We start from the raw sequence: 20,714 nt of genomic DNA, 5'->3' as shown, positions 1-20,714 counted from the left end.
ACAATATCACATGCACATTAAGACGACTGAAAAGTTTTATTTCACTACCTTAATTGAGGAAGTGCATCATGATCAAAGGCTTATCTTCCAGATCTCAAACTCCTATCTGAAACCCAAGGTATAGAAACACAAATTCCTCCTTCCCAAGGACTATGTAACCAGATTGCATCCTACTTCATTGAAAAGATACAGGCCATACAAAGGGGCTTCCTAATACCAGACTCCCTAAGAATTGAGGTAGAGAAGGATATTCCACTGCAATTAGGTTCCAGTACTCTGGCAACTTTTCATACAATCTCTCTGACTCAGTCCTGTCAGGCCATTTTATCTTGTAAACCTGGCTCACCTAATGACCCATGCCCTCCCCACACCTTTCACAAAATCGTGGACATAGAAAATCCAGTGGTCAATCAGATGTTGAATGATTCTCTGGTTAAAGCAGAGGTGCCTGCGGAATGGAAACTGGCAGAGGACCCTTGTGAATCCTACAACATTGTCCAATCTATGCCCTGTCTATTTGCTTCTGGCCCTGAGTAAAATGATAGAAAACTGGGTGACCACTCAACTCACAGAATATATAGATAAAGCCAATGTTCTCCATACGTGGCAATCTGCTTTCCATCCTAAGCGCTCCGTTAGTGGAACTTTCACACATTAAAATTGATATTGGATGCAGGAAGTAATGCTGTGCTGATTTTATTGGATTTATCAGCAGCATTTGATACCATCTTTCACAATATCCTATTCCAACATGTCAGAACCTGTGGAATTGTTGGACCCTCTATTGCCTGGGTTCAATCATTCATCTTCAATCGGAGACAGATGGTCAAGTTGGGCCTGCACTCTTTGGGAGAATCCACAGTTAACTCTGGTGTCCCACAGGGCATCTCTCTGAGCCAAGTGTTAGTTAACATTTATATGGCACCGCTACTTGCCCTGATAACATATTTTGGAATAGACACCGTTTTGTATGCAGATGGCACCCAGCTGATCTTATCATTGGATAAACCTTCACTGCACTCTAAGCAGACTTTAGAAAATTGCCTACTTACTACCATTCAGTGGATGCACACTTATCACTTAAAATGCAATACAGACAATGTAGAAAAGTACCATCTTCCTTGGCATGTTACCCCCATTTTTACCTGTATGTCAGTATGTTTTTGCCTGTCTCAATGGGATCCAGCTGGTCAGGACCCCAGTGCTCATAGTTTATGGCCTAATATGTGTGTCTGTGTAGTGCTTAGTTGTGTCACTGAGGCTCTGATAATCAGAACCTCAGTGCTTATGCTCTCTCTGCTTTTAAATTTGTCACTGTAGGCTAGTGACTTCATTTACCAATTTCAATTGGCATACTGGACCCCCCCCCCTTATAAGTCCCTAGTATATGGTACCTAGGTACCCAGGGCATTGGGGTTCAAGGAGATCCATATGGGCTGCAGCATTTCTTTTGCCACCCATAGGGAGCTCAGACAAACCCTTACACATGACTGCCACTGCAGCCAGCGTGAAATAGTGCACACACTATTTCACAGCCATTTGCACTGCACTTAAGTAATTCATAAGCCACCTATATATCTAACCTTCACTTGCTGAAGGTTACATGCAAAGTTACTAAGTGTGAGGGGACCCTTGCACTAGCAAAGGTGCCCCCACATAGTTCAGGGCCATTTCCCGGACTTTGTGAGTGCGGGAGCGCCATTACACATGTGCACTACATATATGTCAATACCTATATTTGCACTTTTTATTTATTTTGTCACGTGGAAAGAAATTTCTATAAAGCAAAAAGCCATTCTCAGCATATCCTGAAAATGTGGAGTTGTTTCGATGAACAGTTTGCACATTTTAGCCTACAGTGCCTGATCACAAAGGTAACTTACACTTTTGAGTAAGTTTTCTACATTTCAGTTTCAAAAACTCCACTTTTGTAGTAACTTACACTTTTGAAGTAAACTTACATTTATGACGAAAGTCCATCACTAATTATGGCCAACCACTGGCACTACAACACCCTCCCACAGAAAATAATGGATGTAGCTTCTTACTACAAAGGTGAGGGTTCCTATAAAAGTGTACATTACTACAAAAGTACAGATTGTGAACTCTGAAATCCACATGTTATAGTTTTACTGAAATAACTATTACTTGAGCCCTCACCATGCAGTGCGTATGACCTCACATATTACATCACTCATGATATCTATGATATCTTTGATGGCATCACTGTGCATGGGGGGTGTACAAGTTAAAGTTACTTCAATTTAGTAAAACTGGTGAATGTCAATGTTTCTTTTAGTTTACATTGATTTCAGCTGACATTTTACCTAACTATGCTGTAACTCTGTGAAATGTCGATATTTTGGTCCACAATATTTTTGTAGTTAATCTTCTTGTACTTTACATTCCATGCATACATTTTTTTAATTTTGAATAATAACATATTTTGGACTATGTTTATGTATCACAATGTTGTTGAGGTTGATCTTCTGTCCTACAACACTTTCCAGTATATAACTATGGCTATACAGCTCCCAATATTATTGTTACTTGGAGGGACAGCAAATCTGCGCTAGACAGTCACTGAGGAATTGCAAGGTATCTACTGAAGGTGTCATATAGAATGGGGAATAATATGCAGAAATATGTGTTACTACATAGGGTTTGACCTAGTGGAACGGTCTCTGGATCCAACCCTGGCAATACTAAATGCAGAAATAGTGCATTCAATATTTCCAGTGGAGTTCACAATACCAATTTGGGGAGAAATTCATGTTTTGGACCTTATTGGTATTATGACAGAACCTGTAATGTGGCCTGTTAGAAATGGGGTCTTTTGTTGGCAGAGGTATGCGCCCTATTCAAGTAGGGACCACAATCCCAGTCAGGGTAAGTACGTTACACTCCCTAAATTAACCTGTGCTCACCCTCTGGTAGCTTGGCACACAGCAGTAAGGCTTAACGTAAGAGGCAATGTGTAAAGTATTTGTGCAACACACATAAAATACAGTAACTCAATGAAAACACCACAAAATAATCCACACTAGTTTAGAGGAATAGAGAATATTTATCTGAGTAAAACAAGACCAATACAACAAAAATCCAATCAGTAGAAAGTCGAGATATACATTTTTAAAGATTACATTTGAAATAGTTCTTAGAAGTAACTAGCACTCAAAAGGTTACTTGAAGTTGTGAGGGATTAGGGCAAATCCAAGGTTCAGGCTGACCGCGATGAAGGGTAGGCCGGCTATAGAACCCACGTAGGGTCTGATGAAACAATACCTTTGATGGAGCAAAGCATTGACATCGAGGGCACGATGCGTCGGTTTTGATCCTTGCAGTCGGTTCCTGTGTCGACGTTGAACTCCGTTGAAGTGAATGGGATGCATCATCATCGAGCCGCTCAGAGCAGCAATGATGAGCTGCGCTGGCAGTGAATCCACTGTCTGTGGTCGAACAGCCTCTGCGTCGGAGTTGAGGGAGCGATGTGGCAGACTTTATCCTGCACTCAAGGCACTGCATCAATTTTTGCAGAATTTAGCTACAGAACTCACTTCTGAGGCCCAGGACTGGAGAGGGGCATCTCAGGCAAGGCTAGACCTCACAGATGGCAGAGTCTAGCAGCACCAGGAGAGTTGCAAGCAGTCTTTGGTGTCCTTGAGATTGCAGAAAAACAGGGGACAAGCCAGCAAGGCCTTGAATATACTCTGGTCAGCAAGATGGTTCCAGTCCTTGTCCTCAGCAGGGCAGAGATCAGCAGGCAGCAGGGCAGCTCAGCAGTGCAGAGAAGCAGTTCGTTGGAACAGTCAGTCCAGGCAGAGTGACAGTCCTTACAGCACATCTGTCTTTATTCCAGCAGAGTTCTTCCCAAACCCAGTAGTGATCTGATTTCAGGGGGTCCCAGCCCCAGTACTTATACCCAAAAGTTGATGTGGGGAATGACATCAAAGGTTCTCTCTGGAGAGCACAGGTCCCCTTTTCTTTCCAGCTCTGGCTCCTGACTATGGTTTGGGGGGTACTCAGCCCTTTGTGTGGGGCTCAGGCCACTACCCTTTGAAGTGTAAGTGTAGGTCCCTCCCATTGTCCCTCCCCAGGACGACCCATCAGTATGTAGATTAATGGAAACGCAGTTGAGTGTCCTGTGTTGTGGGTGTCTGGAGGGAATGCACAGAAGTAGCTGTCATCCAGCCCAGACCAGACATGTATTGGAGACAGGCTGTCAGGCACACAAAGCAGGAAGAGCAGAGAAATGACCACTTTTTAAAAGTGGCATATGTAAACTAGTAATTAATCTACCTTTACTAGCAGAGAGGATTTATCATTACCATTCCAGTGATATGAAACATGAATCAGCTACTCCTTTCTGATCAGGAATTATAGCTTAATAGCATATTAAGGGATTCCCAATGCTAGCTAATGAGAGGAGCAGGCCTCACACTAATGAAAAAAACTCTGCAAGTTTTTCATTACCAGGACATGTAAAACCTAAGAGTACATGTCTTGGCTTCTACTTACATGGAGCCTTGTGCTATGGGCTACCTTTGTGGTGACTTATATGTAAGGAAAGGGGAGCTTAAGGCATTTCAAGAGGTTTTAAGTGCCAAATCGAAGTTGCAGAGAAACTACACACACACGCTCTGCAGTGGTAGACCTGAGGCATGTCCACAGGGCTACTTGAGTGGGAGCACAATCAGTGCTACAGACCCACTAGTAGAATTTAATTTACAGGCCCTGGGTATATGGTATATCACTTTACAAGGGAATTACAAGTAAATAAAATATGCCAATTGTAGATACATCAATATTACTATTTTTAGGGGAGAAGCACATGCACTTTAGCACTGGTTAGTGGTGGTAAAGTGCTGAGAGTCCTAAGGCCAATCACAAGATACAGCAACAAAACAAGAGGTAAAAGGCAAGAGTCTGGGGTAAGACCACCCTAGGGATGCCAGGTCTAACAAGCCCCTTACTAATTATGTTGAAAATCTGACACACATCAGGCGCTCCTAGACAACCCTAGTCTAATACATGCTTACAGGCCACCAGGAAAATAGGGAGACACATATGTACAAGCATGCATGCACACACACCACTAGATAAGCTATCATGAATGCACACAAATCTGAACGTAATGATCTTCTGTACAATAAAGACCTCATTACATAAATATGAGAGACCAGCTACCTGACATCCTGTCCTTGCAGGTCAAGGGAGTCTATTTCAATGGAAGTTACAAAAAATCTTCACAAAACTCCACAATTGAGCCTCTTATCCCATGGTGCAGCACAAAAGGAAAAATATCTCCCCTCTCCTTAAATATAGCAAAGTTCAGTGCCCTACTGAAAACAAGTGTTCAGCAGTCCATTTTCAAAATGCAGTGAGTATTTTTAGTGCTTCTTTTTTATTAATAAGGTGTATCTAAGAATTATTTATGAATGGTGGGAGCAGAGTCAAGCCCCTTCTACTCTTGCTGTTTTTACTGGTGGTGTAATAATTAGGACTGATCAATGGACACTATCACAAGAATCTGAATGCTACACTCTAAGGTCTTGGGCCTGATTTGCAGTTTAGTGGCAAGGTTACTCTGTTACAAATGTGGTGGATATCCTGAACACCTTATTGCAAGTGCCACAACATAGCATACACATTTAATGTACTTGATAGAGGAAGCTATCAGCTAGTTGTCTCAACACCACCATCCTGGAATAATGGCTACACGCAGGAGGGCAGTGTTATGACACAGATGAAATGATGAAAATGTATTTTATAAGTTAATTAAAACCATAAAAATAAGTTCCTTCCACATAAACTTTAACAATATTAGTGCAATAAGGGATTTTTAGTACAGTAAAAGTCTTGAAATAGAAATGATATGATACATTCTACAGTTTTGGTTTACCCCTACTCGAATCCGAATGTTAGTCCAAGACTTTGTATCAGCGCTGGCTGAGTACTCTGTGATACAATATTGGTGCAGTAAAACATTTGTAGTACAGTAAAAGCCGTAAGAAGAAAATGGCAAGATACATTCTACAGGTTTGGTTTGCCCCTACTTAGATCCGATTGTTTGGTACCAGCCTTTGTTACAGCGCTGGCTGAGCACTCTGCAATGCTGCCTAGGAATCTTCCATTCTTTAAGGTGTTCATACTGAGTTAAAGGATTTTGTTGCCATTTTCACCTTCCATGTAACTGGGTTGTTTCAGGAGACAGAGGTTTTGAATGAAAACATTGCCAAAAATTGGACCAGCTTAATATTCAATTTAGTATTTTGTGGGTTAAAAGCTTCAATTAATGCTTCTCTACAGGATCTGATCCTTAGACCATTTCATTCTTTTTTCAGTAAAAGTCTTCTTTCAGCAGCCAAAGCTGGGCAGATGCAGACCACGTGCACCAAGTTTTCTTCTGCCAGGTGACATAGACGGCACTCCTGGGAGCCTATTCGCTGCTCTTTCTTCCATTTTGGCATGAGGTCTAGCGTAATTTCACCCAGCCTGAGTCTTGGAAATCGTTGCTTGATTTTCCGTGAGTAGGGGCCAGCCATAAGTGGTGATTCTTTGAACATTTTAAAAGAGTTAAGGATCAACTAACTATGCACCCTTTTAGCCTATCTTCTAGCCAGCTCTGTAATTTACTTGATTTATTCACATCTTTGTTAAAAGCTGGGATGGGGAGCGACTGGTCCCATACCTCGCTTAAATTCAAAAGACTTTTACTATTTTCTAGATACCTTTAGTAATTGCAATTCCCTCCTTCTGAGATAATTTCCTGCCAGACTAGATTAGCTAAAGACCCTTTTGGGGCACGACTCAGTTTGTAACAGCATTTGGTGTATGCCGCCGGATGGGCTAGCGACTGCTTGACCAGCATAAATTCCAATCAGACCTGAGCTGGAGAGGCACATCCAGGTAGCCGAAAAACACACTTGTATGTCTTTATCAGTAGCTTATCCATGAAATCTACTTCCATCCCCCCTCATTATTTCATTCCCATAGGTGAGGACTGGAAGCAATTTTGCTCTCATTATGGCTGTTAATGGGTTCAGAGCATGACCACAGATTGAGTTTGATAGCTTGCAAAAAGCGTGGGTAAGTGCCTGCGTCTTATTTTTTATTGCTTCCTTTTGTAGCACATAGTTACATCTGGCATCGACCATGACTCCTAGGTATCTGTATGAATTTATTTCCTCTAGGGTCTTCCCATTCAAGTACCATATACGTTGGCTAGTGGGTCTGCGTTTTAAAGTAATCATTTTAGATTTATTATGGTTGATTTCTAATTTGTTTGCTACTGTATATTCTTCTAATTTGTTTAGCAGTTTTGCATGCCTATGCTGGTGTTACTAATTAGTAATAGATCATCTACATATAACATATTAGATAGTTGTTGACCACCCAGGGAGGGAGAATGAAATGACTGATCCGTTAACTTGGCCTGGAGATCTGCTATGTACCGGTTAAAGAGTGTTGAGGCCAATACACAACCTTGTTTAACCTCGACTGTTGTTTTAACTGCCCTAGACAGGTGAGAGCCTCCCCCAGTTTAACCTTCACCCAGATATCGGAGTTGATCAGTGTGATGGCATTTAAAATAGTGTGCGGTAACCCCCAGAGTTGTAGTTTGGCCCACAATTTGCCACGGGGAACACAATCAAAAGTAGCTTTAAAATCAACAAAGCACAAATAGGTAGGAGTCCCAGTTGCCTTTGCTCTGTTGGTGATCAGTCCCAGTGCCATAAGGTTTGTCAATGTTCCTTGGTGTTTGGTGAAGCCAGTTTGATTTAGGGGTAAAATGTTTTTATCTGTGATCCAGGCTTATAGGTGTTTTAGCACACAGGATGAGAAATACTTGAGGTCAACGTCTAAGAGAACGATTAGTCTGTAATTGCTTGGGGAGGCCGTGTTCCCACCCTTAATATGGGGTGGATTATAGAGCCTCTCCAGTTTGCCGGGACAGTGCCTCTTGTAAGCACATAATTGAACATTGCAGCCAGGAACTTGGCCCATCTTTCCGTTTCCTGTTTAAATAATGCTTGAGGTAAACCGTTAGGGCCGGGGACTCGGTCAGTTCATGACTTCCCAATGATTTTTGATAGTTCTGATGCTGTAAATTTCAAAACTTCAAGAACATTGGGATCCCGATTATTAATGTGCCCCTAAATTTGTGGGCCTTCTTCGATGGTCAATTCTTTTAGGTGGGACTTTAAGTGGGATACCCATGCTTCCCCTGTTATGTTTGCATTATTAGCTGCTTTTGAACCCTTGTCCATTCTAATAATGATTTTCCAAAACCTTTTGGAATCATATGTTTTGGACGCAAAATGTAGTTTAGCCCAAAGGGTCTCCTGCTGGTGTTTTGTGAGGGTCCATAGCTCCCTTTTAAACAGTTTCCTTTGCTCTTGCAATGCGGCCAGTATTGATCCATTGTCTGGGGATTTACGCAGTTGCCTTATTAGTTTATGTTATAAGCACATTAATCTGGGCATATCTTTTCAGATATAATGTTGTGTGGAAAATTGTATACACAAGAGTAATGTGTTACATCTATTTTGTGTGTAAATATGTATATATATATTAGTGTAAGAATAGTATTGTGATATTATTCAAATGTACATATTCAAGTTCACTAGTAGAATAGTATGTTCCACTCACCTTAGAATGTTGGGCTTTGGAACATCCGGGAGCTCACAGTAGAATGTTGAACTGAAGAGCCTCAGTGAGTGTGAGGAGTTAATGAGAATAAACAGCTCAAGTTCATTTCTCCTGTGTGATTACTACATCTACACAAATTGGCGACGAGGATGGGATACTATTGAAATCCAGCGTGGAAGAACTGCGCAGGGGCAGTGCAACTCCTCACCCCTCTACCAGATAATTGTTGAGAGAATACAAGATTTTCACAAGGTATGCTGAGAATATTGCAGCGGATGTTACAGGATTTATTATAGACTGCCATAGTGTTGGCTAATTATAGTGGATGAGACGTGTTGTTGTTGCGAGGCTGGCAAGAGCTGGCGTGAAAGGGATTAATTTCGCCGTTAACAGTTCACAATACAAGCTTTGGCTGAGGCAGAACGTCGGGGGCATCGCGTTGAAGTGGTGTGAAGCGCTTAAGCACTTGTGACTAAATTTCAGAGGTCGGCATTCAGCGAAGCCGAGTCTGACAGAGAGAACTGAAAGAGGAAGTCAGCGCGAAGCCGAGTCTGACAGAAACAGCTGAGCAAGGAACTTCCGTTTTGACACGTTCCCAGCAGCTGTTCAACATTTGCAGTTAAACGGCAGGTTATCGGTGTTCAGGTGGAGTGAGTTTGACAGGAGGAGTTGGGCGTGAAAGCAGCGCAGAAGCAGCGTGGCGGCAACGCCGGAGAGCCAAATTGGATTCTTTGATCCTGTGACCGAGCCGTGACCTGGAAAATAGCCGGTAGTGTTTTGTTGACAAAATCCGAGTTAGATTTTATATCGAGTATCAGTGGAAGAGAACTAAATCTGCTCTGTCATCACATATTTTTTTTTTTTTTTTACCACGAACTGGAGACGTTTCCAAAAGTTGCAGAAGAACTCTTTCTTGTCCTGAACAGTAATTAACAAGGTTAACCCATGTCTACTCATTGGTACTCGTGAAGGGATTAAGGGCCAGATGTACGAAAGGATTTTACCCATTCTGTGTCTATGGGAAAAAGCTTTCGTACATATGGCCCTAAGTGAACTGTTTGGTTGCAAATTTGTAAAACTATGTATAAAAATTAATATTTGTGGGGCAAAAAAAAACTGTAGGAATTTAATCTAGTAAGTATTATATAATAATAAGCATAACAAGGGCACCAGTTAAGAATAGGGTGATTGACAGCAACAAACCATGGCAGCAGCTAGTATGTCCCAACCACCTCCTTTCTTAAATGATACAGGTGAACCCAGTTTATTATGGAAGGACTGGAGACGATTATTTGAATCTTACCTCATAGCAATTGGTGGAGAGCGGTTTTCCTCATTAAGGAAACAACATATTTTACTGCACAATTTAGGAGTACAGGGACGGAAAGTATATGATAATTTAACAGAGGAGGAGGAGGATGAAGTTGAGGATTTGGATGTGTATGAAGAGACTATCAAGAAACTGGAAGCACATTTTGGCGTAACAAAAAAATATTGTGTTAGAAAGACATAAGCTTTTCAGTAGGGTCCAGGGAAGGGACGAGAAAGTTTCAAGTTATATAGCTAGCCTGAGGGGTCTGGCCGCGACTTGCGATTTTGGTAATCTTGAAGACTCACTTATCAGAGATCAATTAGTAAGATGTACTTACAATAGAAAAGTCCAGGAAAAACTGTTAGTCCTATGTCCCTCCTTAAAAGAGGCAATAGAAGTGGCTAAAAGCATAGAACAAACTGCAGCATGTATAAGAGCTTTCAAGAATTTCACCATAATGGAAGAAGTAAAAGAAGTTAAAACAGTAATGGATCAAGAAGGAATGGATGGAAGGAGCAGTGATGAATTCACAATTCATGAAATTACTAACAAAAAGAGCATAAATGTGAACGTCAGAAACAGGTGTTATAGGTGTGGTAATGCTAAACATTTGGCTAACAGCTTAGATTGTCCAGCCAGGAATTGTATTTGCAGGAAATGTGGAAGCAAAGGGCATTATGCGAGAGCGTGTAGGAGAGAGAGAGATGAAAATAGCAGTAGGAAAATTGTACATAGGGTGGAAAATACTCAAGATGATCACAACAAATTTGTTTTGCAAGTGAAGGGAAGCGATAATAGCTCTAATTCAAAAATGACCTATCCGTCATGTGAAATAGACCTAAATGGGGAGCGCATAAGGGTTTTTGCTGATTCGTGTTCTCCATTTACGATTATAAACTTTGATATTTTTGAAAGTAAATTCAAAAACAAAGGGTATGAGCTACAACCTGCAGATATATATCCAGGTGGCTACAATAGTGATCCTATACCCCTAAAAGGGATGATGTCTATGCATATTACTTTCAAGGGCAGATCAACTACAGGAAAGGTGTACTTCTCCAGTAATGGCTCTAATCTTTTGGGATGGGAGCATCAGCGTGATTTGGGAATACGTCTGGATCCAAACAGAGAAGAACCTGTCCTGTTGACGGGGATCACAGCAAACGATTATACAATGTGTAGGGAGTTTCCAAGCGTATTTGATAATAAACTGGGTCTTCTAGTAGACTATCAGCACAAAATCAAGGTTAAGGAGGGGGCAATTCCAGTAGCACACAGGGTCAGACCAGTACCACTCATGTTACAAGAACCACTTAAACATGAACTAGGCCGTCTAGAAAAATTAGGAGTTATTGAACCTATTGATAGTGCATTATGGGTCGCTCCGGTCGTGATTACTAAGAAAGCTGGAAGCCAAGGAATTCGAGTGTGTGTCCATTTGAGAGACTTAAATGCTAATATTTGGGTTGAGAGGTTCCCCTTACCTAAAATTAATGAAATGTTAAGCACCATGGGACCAGCTAAAATTTTTAGTGTTTTAGACCTCTCGTCAGCATACCACCAAGTAGAACTTCATCCATCATCACGCTCTCTCACCTCATTTATCACACCATTTGGAGCCTATAGGTATTGTAGAATGCCCTTTGGATTAGCATCTGCCGCGGCAGTATTTCAACGCATAATGCAGAATATACTGAAGGATATGGAACAAGTGTTGTGTTTCCAAGATGATGTGTTAATATATGGTAACAGTAAAGAGGAACATGATAACGCTCTAAGGAGCGTTCTTCAAGCTCTACAAAAAGCAGGAATGACAATAAAAAAGGAAAAATGTAAATTTGGTGTAACCTCAGTGGAGTATCTAGGCCATAAAATCTCAGAAGAAGGGGTCAAACCTAAAAATGATTTGGTGAAAGCTGTAAAAGAAGCCTTGGCACCCACAAACAAACAAGAACTTAGATCCTTCCTAGGTCTAGCTGAGTATATGGCAAAATTTGTACAAAAGTTTGCCATAATTACAGCTCCTTTAAGAACACTATTGAAGAAAGATAGTTCATTCCAATGGAGCACTGAATGCCAACAAGCGTTCTGTAATATCAAAGAAGCTATAACTCAGTCACCATACTTAGGGAAATTTGATCCAAAACTAAAAACATACTTAACAACCGATGCCAGCCGCCAAGGTTTAGGTGCGATGTTATATCAGAAAATGGGGGGACAAGAAAGAATTGTGGCTTTTGCCTCAAGAGCATTAAATGATGCAGAAAGACGATACTCAGCAATTGAGAGGGAAACGTTAGCTTGCTTTTTGGCCGTAACCCATTTCAAATTCTTCTTGTGGGGTTTACCATTTACAGTCAAAACTGACCACAAACCCTTGATCAATATATTCACTACTCAAGGCAGGGAACGTGCAACACCTAGGATAGCCAAATGGTCATTAGGGTTGGAAGGGTATAATTTTAAAATGGAATATGTGCCTGGTGACAAAAACAACATAGCTGATTTTCTGTCGAGATCTACAGGAATAGACAAAGTAAATGGCAATGATGCAGAACAAGATAAGGAATGGGAAGAAAAAGAGTTCATACTATGGATAGATCTTGCTAGTCTCACACAAAAAGAGTGGAAAGAGGAGACAGAAAAGGACCAAACATTACAACTAATAAAGAATAGAATAATTAATGGGTGGCCCAATAAAGCAAATGAAGTGGAAGAACCTTTGAAAGGGTATTGGAACGTCAGGTTAGAACTCCATATTTTGGATGACTTAGTAATGAGAGGTGAAAGAATTATTCCCCCATGTAGCCTCAGGCCCAAACTGATAGAACTTGCACATGAAGGACATTTAGGTCGGAGCCTCACGAAAAACAAGCTTCGAGCCACGTACTGGTTCCCCCAAATGGACAGAGAAGTGGAGAGGAATGTGCAGGATTGCTGGGCTTGTGTTGTAAGTGATAAATCCCATTCAACACGCAAGGCCCCACTTTCACCCGTGAATATCCCAGAGAAACCATGGGATAAACTAGGTCTAGACATTTTAGGTCCTATGTCCCATCTAGGAAACAAGGGTCAATACATGTTTGTCTTGGTGGATTATCATTCTCATTGGACCATGTTCTAAATAGTGAGCCAAATAACCACTACTGAAGCTATTAAATTTCTGAGGGAGGCGTTCAGGAGAGAAGGTATCCCTAGCACACTAGTTACAGATAATGGGGTACAATTGACTTCAGACAACATGAAGGAATTTCTAAATAAATGGGGTGTGTATCACTTTAGGACAGCATTGTATAATCCAAAAGCTAATGGTCTAGTTGAAAGGATGAATAGAGTAATAAAAGAATGTATCCAAAGAGCCAGAGTATCAGGCGCTCAAGGGGAAGAAGCATTAAATGAAATGTTGTGGTCGTATCACAATACACCGAATTTGGTCACTGGATTGTCTCCTTTTTCAATCCTTGAAGGGGAGACAGCCTGGTACCAAATTAAATCCAAATTGGTTAAAAGGTGGTCAACATATCTGCGAACAAGGTAATGCATCAACAAGGCGTTTCAATTTGAATCAAAAGAAGTATACAGAATGGTACAATAAGAAATATGGAGCCAAAAATAGATCATGTTATGTAGGTCAATGGGTGAAAATTCGTCTACCTAGATATAAGCAAGATCGTGAAAGTAAGTTCTCTGATCCAGTTAGGATTGTAGAAGTACATCGGAATGTAGTAAAATTACAGGATGGACGAGTATGGAGCATGGATCGTATTGTACCTTGTCAAAGGAGTGAAGACAAGCCAAGAGAAGAGCCGATGATGATGGGCAAAAATGCACAAGCTCAGGATACACCTCAGAGAAGCACGAGTTCTCGTGTTCGAAGATCTCCCTGGTGGCAGAGAGACTATGTTCTTTCTCCGTGAGGAAGGAAGATATGTTATAAGCACATTAATCTGGTCATATCTTTTCAGATATAATGTTGTGTGGGAAATTGTATACACAAGAGTAATGTGTTACATCTATTTTGTGTGAAAATATGTATATATATATATTAGTGTAAGAATAGTATTGTGATATTATTCAAATGTACATGTTCAAGTTCACTTGTAGAATAGTACGTTCCACTCACCTTAGAATGTTGGGCTTTGGAACATCCGGGAGCTCACAGTAGAATGTTGAACTGAAGAGCCTCAGTGAGTGTGAGGAGTTAATGAGAATAAACAGCTCAAGTTCATTTCTCCTGTGTGATTACTACAGTTTACCTATGGCTGCTTTCCTTCTGCGCACTGGCTGCGGTAAATGTAAACATTGGCGATGTTTCAATTGTGCTCCCTTTCTGGTGTTGCCTAAAGAGACTTTGTTTATAAGATCGGAGGCAAAGACCATTGTCAATTTTGCCCCGCTTGCGGCATTGATTCTAGCTTTCGTAGAGCCTTTTCTGCTTGGCTTTCAATAGTGTCAGAGGACCATTTGAGTCATTTTACGTTTTTGGTGCCCATTGCCTAGTTTAAAGCTACTGCTTCCTCTGGTATATGTGGTGATGAGCAAATCCCAAATACCTGCGGCTTGTGATCGCTTTCTGCACGGTCCATAATGCTGAAGGCGTTTACTAACGTATACAGAGCAGGGGACACCAATGTGTAGTCTAGGTGGGAGACCATTTTCCCGGAGGATCTTGTCCATGCCGGGGGGGGATGTTGGGTGACTTCTGTGTTATGACACAGGATAAAAAACTGAAGTACTGACTGGCTAGGCACCCTAAAAAGCTCACAATGGAAAACAAGGAGTAAGTAGAACTGTAGAGAATCTCATGGTTTTTCCTACCAGTTGTATGTCAACATCCAAACCTATGATAAACTATGGGAACCACAGGTACCTCACTATGCTCATCCACTGCAGCAACCACATAGCTGAGATGAATAGGCATTTTAACCTAAGGGCTGACTTACAGGAACAAGTACAGTGGCATGTGTTGATGAGTGATGATTGAAGCTGATATGCACTACACACAAAAAGCAGAAACATAATCAACAGCATGCACATGACAAAAATAAAATCCCCAGAAATGGCCACTAGCACAGATTCAGGGGGTGGCATGGCACTCTGCAGCTGAGTAAAGACATCTATTGCCCAAACTGTCATAATCAAAGTTTGCCACCTGAAGATGATAAGACTTTGCACGCTAATCTCCCTAAGCTGCTTCTATTCACATCTCTGCATTCTTTTCACTGCCTTATTTTGTTGATCACTCAGTCTCATTGTCGTTTTAGGAATGCACTTAACACATTGCCTCTCTGCAAAATAAGGCTCTTTGGCTAGCCCGGCGAGAATAATGAAACATGGAACAGTTCTTGGTCTGTGCTGACTGGCATGTTCCTTGATGTTGCAGTATGTTCTGGGTCCTTCTGAAGTTTTAAAGGACACTTCCATTGGTGTGGCCTGGCAGGTCAGATGTTGGTGTGATTATTAGTAGGTATGAGATTGCAGTAATCTGTAAATTTTGTGGTTGTATCCTTGTGATGGCTTGAAGGATTATATGTAGAATGTCTTCATTGGGGTACGATTGGCATGCAGTTAATTATGTTGTCCTGCCCATTTTTTTCTTAACTTGTAAATGTATCTGCATGGGTAACGTGGTGGGACTCTGTCAGGTGTGTGCTGTAGCATCATGGTGATTCAAGACAGGGTGCCTTGAAAGGTTATGGTAGTGTCCCATTATTGCACTCTAATTAGTAATGCAATAAGTGTGTTATACTGCTTGAATAGTAACATGTCCTTCAGAGCTGTGCCATGTGTTAGTGGCATCTCTCAGCTAGCATGCAATTCGAATGACAATTTTGGCAGGTGTGCAGGCCACGCGAGAGAGAGTATTTGTAAGTTAGCTGCTTGTTTTGTTTGGTGAAGAAACGGAGGTGTGGTTGTGTTTGTACACTTTTTTTCAATTGTATTCCGATCTTTTTCTGTGTTTGTTCGTCTGCATCATGTTTTTTCTATTTTTAGTTCTTTGTCTGCTGCCTGGCTTCGATTCATACTAGTTCTTTTCATGTTTGTGGACCGCTGTCCATATTCGGTGAAAGCTGTGTGTGTATGGTCATGGGTAGTGTATTTTGGAGGGTGTGTTTCTGAGTCTTTCTTTGTGCTTCTCCTGCACAGGGCTTCCCCTCATTTCTAGATTGTCTATTTGTGTATTTGTATCTAAGGCCATAAGATCTGGCATATGTCTTTACGCAGCACACTTATTTTGCGAGGGCCTTTGATTAAATAATCAGTACACTCCAGAACCCATGCATGCTGCGGCACTACATACCTTTCCAATCGTTTCACTGGTCTTAGTGAGGAGAAGGGAATATTCATCAATGTGGTTTCTGAAGGGTTCATGGAGGACTCGATGCAGGATAATAGGTATGGTGGGCTCTCCCCTGCAGTCAGCAAGGAACGGCTTCAGTGTCTTCTTATGAGTTTTCCAATGAGCACTACGAATGTGAAATCCCAAAAAATTAGTTGATATTTATCATGAGATCGGTGGGTTTGAGAACATATATTAAACGTGCATCAACATAATTCCCACCTTCATATTATTACCGTTTCCAGGCTGCTCTTAACTTTTCAGATATGCATATCTCCAATTTACTCACTGAAGGTCTGCAATCCCCCTGCTCTGTGAATTTAGTCCTTTTTTAAAAAAAAGCAATACTGTAAATTATGTGATGCAGTTCCTCTCTGCTAAACAGAGCAGTTCCTCAGTATGCAAACATATATGTAAATATATTTGTTTCCGTGGGCAGTACTCAAGAATACTTTAATAAAAGGAATGTTGGTAGCCCTATAATTTTCACTAAAACGATAAAGGTACTGGAAATGGTATTACCTGTCCGTTGCTACCTAATGGTCCTTTTTCATTGCAGAATTCTACATAGTGAACAAATGTGCACTGGAGAAAAGTACTCCAATATGCAAACGCAACTTTTTTTTCTCCGAGGTAGAAAGCATTTTTCCCCTGGTGAAACTCTGTCCTACTCCCCAACAAGAATTCCACATTAGTAAAACCATTTATATCCATCAGGAATCCATATGTGAATTCCTGACGGGTGTGTGGAGCCATGTTCAGCTGTAAATGTCAGTTTACAGTCGAAAACAGGTATGCGAAATGAGTCCAATACACCCTTAAATCATATGAAAAGATGACAGGCTCCATATTTCCTTTCACAATGAATGTTTGTCCATCTAGGTCCTCTTCTCGCCTTGACAATGTTTTTTTTACTGTGTCGTTTGCATTTGATAGCTCCAGCTACGGTATGAATTATGGTATTTTTTGATTAGACATTTTTTTGCCCTTTTTTAAATCTTCATTCCTGTGCCATTTACTTGTGGAACTCTCCATTACACTATAACTTCTGAACACCTTCAGAATTTTCTAGGAGATGCTTTCCGAACACAGCCAAAGGGCAACTGCTCTACTGGGCTGAGCTACGTAATGAAAAATAAACCGAGATATAACCATTCATACAGACTGGTATATATAGCTTTAGGCCAAATAATTCAGAAAACCTATGTCAAAGAGACATTGAGCACAGGAATGTACTGTGCATGCTTATAGCTCATATTACTTTAGCTGTTGGTGTTAAAAGCATGACCTCTAACGGGAAACAAATTATGATTACTTCATATACATTTAGTGAGCCTGGGTGACATATAAAAGTATAAGGGGCTTATTTAGCCCTTGATGGGTGTCCTCCTTTCCAAAAGGTCAGTTAAGGGAGGTCCTCTGCTCCCCTGGCAGAACAATGCCCTCCATGTACAGAGATATGCTTGGAGGAGATCTCTCTACTATAAAGGGAGCTGCTACTGCTGTGGCGGCTCCCCTGACTGCAGTGGAGTTTGCCTGGTGGTGAAATATAGAAAGAGCTGGCTTAGCAGACTTGTTTGTTCCCACAAAGCAAACTTAGTACAAAAAGTAAAAGATTTTGACATATAGGGAGCTTTTTTCCTGCACGTGGGGCCCATTTGACATTTTCCCCACCTGTGCCCACTATGACTCGCATGGCTGACATGGGCAGAGAAATTGAGTGACAACAGTCCAGGGAAGAATGTGACCGTGATCCAGCAGTTTTTTTGGGGTATGGACTACCGGGTAAGGAATTACCGATGGCAGAGCCAAGGGAGGCTCACCTGATGGTATCCAGATGTTTATCTGACTCTAATTAGAGCAGGGGACAGAAGGATTAGTGGGGCCGGAGGATCAATGGTTTATGACATTCTTACATTTCTGTGAATCCATAGGTGAGGCCCTATGTCTCTTATTGTCAATGTCCTTTGTGAATACCCCTCAGCATTCAAGTTAAGATCTGGTCACCATTGATGTGCCTGTAGATGAAGAGAATATTCCCCAGACCCATACTAAACCTTGGCTTCTTTTGCACTTAACTCACTTCTCACTACTAAAGAAGCTTGAACAGAGAGTGAGGCTGTATGTCAAGGAGGAGAGAGTGATGCTCTCCATCTATATGCTAGCCGTGGCCCACCAGAACTCCCTCCTTTGTTCTTACGACGTTTCACAGGGTTTGGTATCCCAGGCACACCACAAATCCCAAAAATTGGGATTCAGGTCCCAAAACCTCTAACCATAAGGCGCCTTGGTAATTCCTAATATTTCCCTCCCAAGAGTATGTCAGCTCTGAATGACAAAATAGAAATCCCAGTAATTCACATGTCAATACTGTTCAGTGGCATGCTGGGAATCCTCTTCTGCTGTGGTCAAGGAGTGTGTAACAAGATAAACCTAGTGATCGCCAAGGTCCCTGCCCTTGAAAATCCCTGGACTCCTCCTCTTTAAGATGTTGTGCATGCATAACAGAGCTTAAAGGAGAATTCTGGGGACACAGGGGTACAGGTGATAGAGGCAGACATGAGGTAGTGCACCGTGGCTCCGTGTTTCACAAGGTCACCCAGCAGGACTACTACGTAAAACAGAAGCATCAGCATGGGAGTGCATGCAATACCAGGCAGATGCCTACTACTCTTCAGTCATTTCCTTGCAATGGCCTTACCACCACCATATTACAAGGGTACTATCGCTGATAGCTATAGTGATGGAGTCTAGAAATTTGGTTGGGTTTAGTGCTGGATGAATGCTATAACTACACCAATATTCTACTGAGGGGCCTAAGTATGTGGAAGTATATCAATCTGTCTTATTATTTCAGAGAGTGCTGGGAAAGAAACACATTTTTATAGATACAAAATAAAAAATATTGTAAGGAATATCTACTTTATCATTTCTGTGCATTTGTTTAAGTTTTTGGGAAAGAGTACATATTATCAGTCATAATTTTCTTCACAACAAATAGGTAATGTAAAATGAAATCCAGACACAACAAATAACTACAAATAAGGGGTTTTGAGGCATGATACCAAACAGATAAACTGAATCTGAAAGCTGTAGATGTTCTTGCTAAACGTCAGTACCCACACACGTTATGCAGATATATGGCTTTCATCTGTATACCTCATTTTTTATAAAACATTTTATTAACATTTTCAAAACCATCAGCCATAAGAACAAGTGGTTTATAATTCAGTGATACATTGCATGGAAATATATTACAATTTCTTCTTGATTCATCTCTCATATTGGCTTTCATAACAGTAAATCATGGTTTACAAACTTTGGGCCTCATGTACAAATCTTTTTTGGAGGTCCCAAATAGCCTGCTCCACAGAATCGAGCCATTTGCGACTGCAAGAAACACTGTGAAATGTACAAAAGGCAAATTTTAATACAGTAACAAGTTACAATTTGGTTTTGTGTTTCGGTATTTGGATGGAGAGTGTTTAGGTCATCCCTTCCAAATGCATAATCACAGTGGTATGCATCAATGTTCTGTGACTGAATTATGGTTGCAAAACATTCATTTTTTACCGACTAATAAAAGGTAATGGTAACATTTGTGAAAGGGAAGCGATCCAATGGGTCCCCTTACCCTTTGAGAAAGTTTAACAAACTATTTTTTAAAACCCTGCAATTGTTCCCTGGGCAACTGCCTAATCTTAGAAAATGAAGCTTAAACATATCATTTTTTTGTGTTTTGAAACACCATTTTCCTTTGAGGAAAAAAGGCTGCATTTAAAAAAAAATATTTTTAAAAAGCAATCACAGACATGGTGTTCTGCTGACCACAGCAGGCCACCATCCCTGATGGCTCTCCTTCCTAATGGATTGTAAACTGTACCCTACCTTATTAATATTAATGAAGTACCGTAAGTTGATTAGGTGACCCACTGGGAATTGTTAATTAAAGGTTCTAAGGTTTTACATTAGAAAGTGTGATTTCCTAATTGCGATTTAGTAATTCCCTTTTGGGAAAGAAGCAAAGCAGTGAAGAAATTGCTCACATTTTCTGAAATTTAGTCTGTGTTCAACATGCCCTGTTTAGGCACTTTAATTGTTCAGAGCGATACTGTGGCACTATAGCGGCCTCGCGTGGGTTCACCAGGGCCTCGCACCAAGCGTCCTCAGAAGAGGACCCAGGTCTTGCACCCAGATATCCGATAAGTGGTTGAAGGAGTCTGGTGTATTTGTGAGACAGAGAAAAAGGATAACATCTCTTCCATGAGTGGAGAAGTCGCCACACATCTGTGAACCCCATGGCATCCAAGAACATACACAGGGATGTTGCCCATATGTCCCTTCAGTGTAATGCTGGATCTATCCACTGATAGATCGCTCACACTGTTTATATCCTCCCCAACACCCAAG

At 41.1% G+C, this 20,714-nt stretch overlaps 1 protein-coding gene across 12 annotated transcripts in view; it reads right to left on the bottom strand.

Annotated features, from left to right (window-relative positions):
* ALS2CL (ALS2 C-terminal like) overlaps positions 1–20,714 on the bottom strand; it is a 544,978-nt gene that overhangs the window by 153,683 nt on the left and 370,581 nt on the right. For all 12 annotated transcript variants that reach the window (XM_069210973.1, XM_069210972.1, XM_069210966.1 and 9 more), the window contains one exon: positions 16,266–16,431. In XM_069210973.1, coding sequence (XP_069067074.1) covers positions 16,266–16,431 — 166 coding nt within the window. The remainder of the gene's footprint in view (positions 1–16,265; positions 16,432–20,714) is intronic.

This window comes from Pleurodeles waltl, chromosome 10 (assembly GCF_031143425.1).
Source record: "Pleurodeles waltl isolate 20211129_DDA chromosome 10, aPleWal1.hap1.20221129, whole genome shotgun sequence".
NCBI lineage: Eukaryota > Metazoa > Chordata > Amphibia > Caudata > Salamandridae > Pleurodeles > Pleurodeles waltl.
This window is presented reverse-complemented; position numbering and strand designations above follow the sequence as displayed.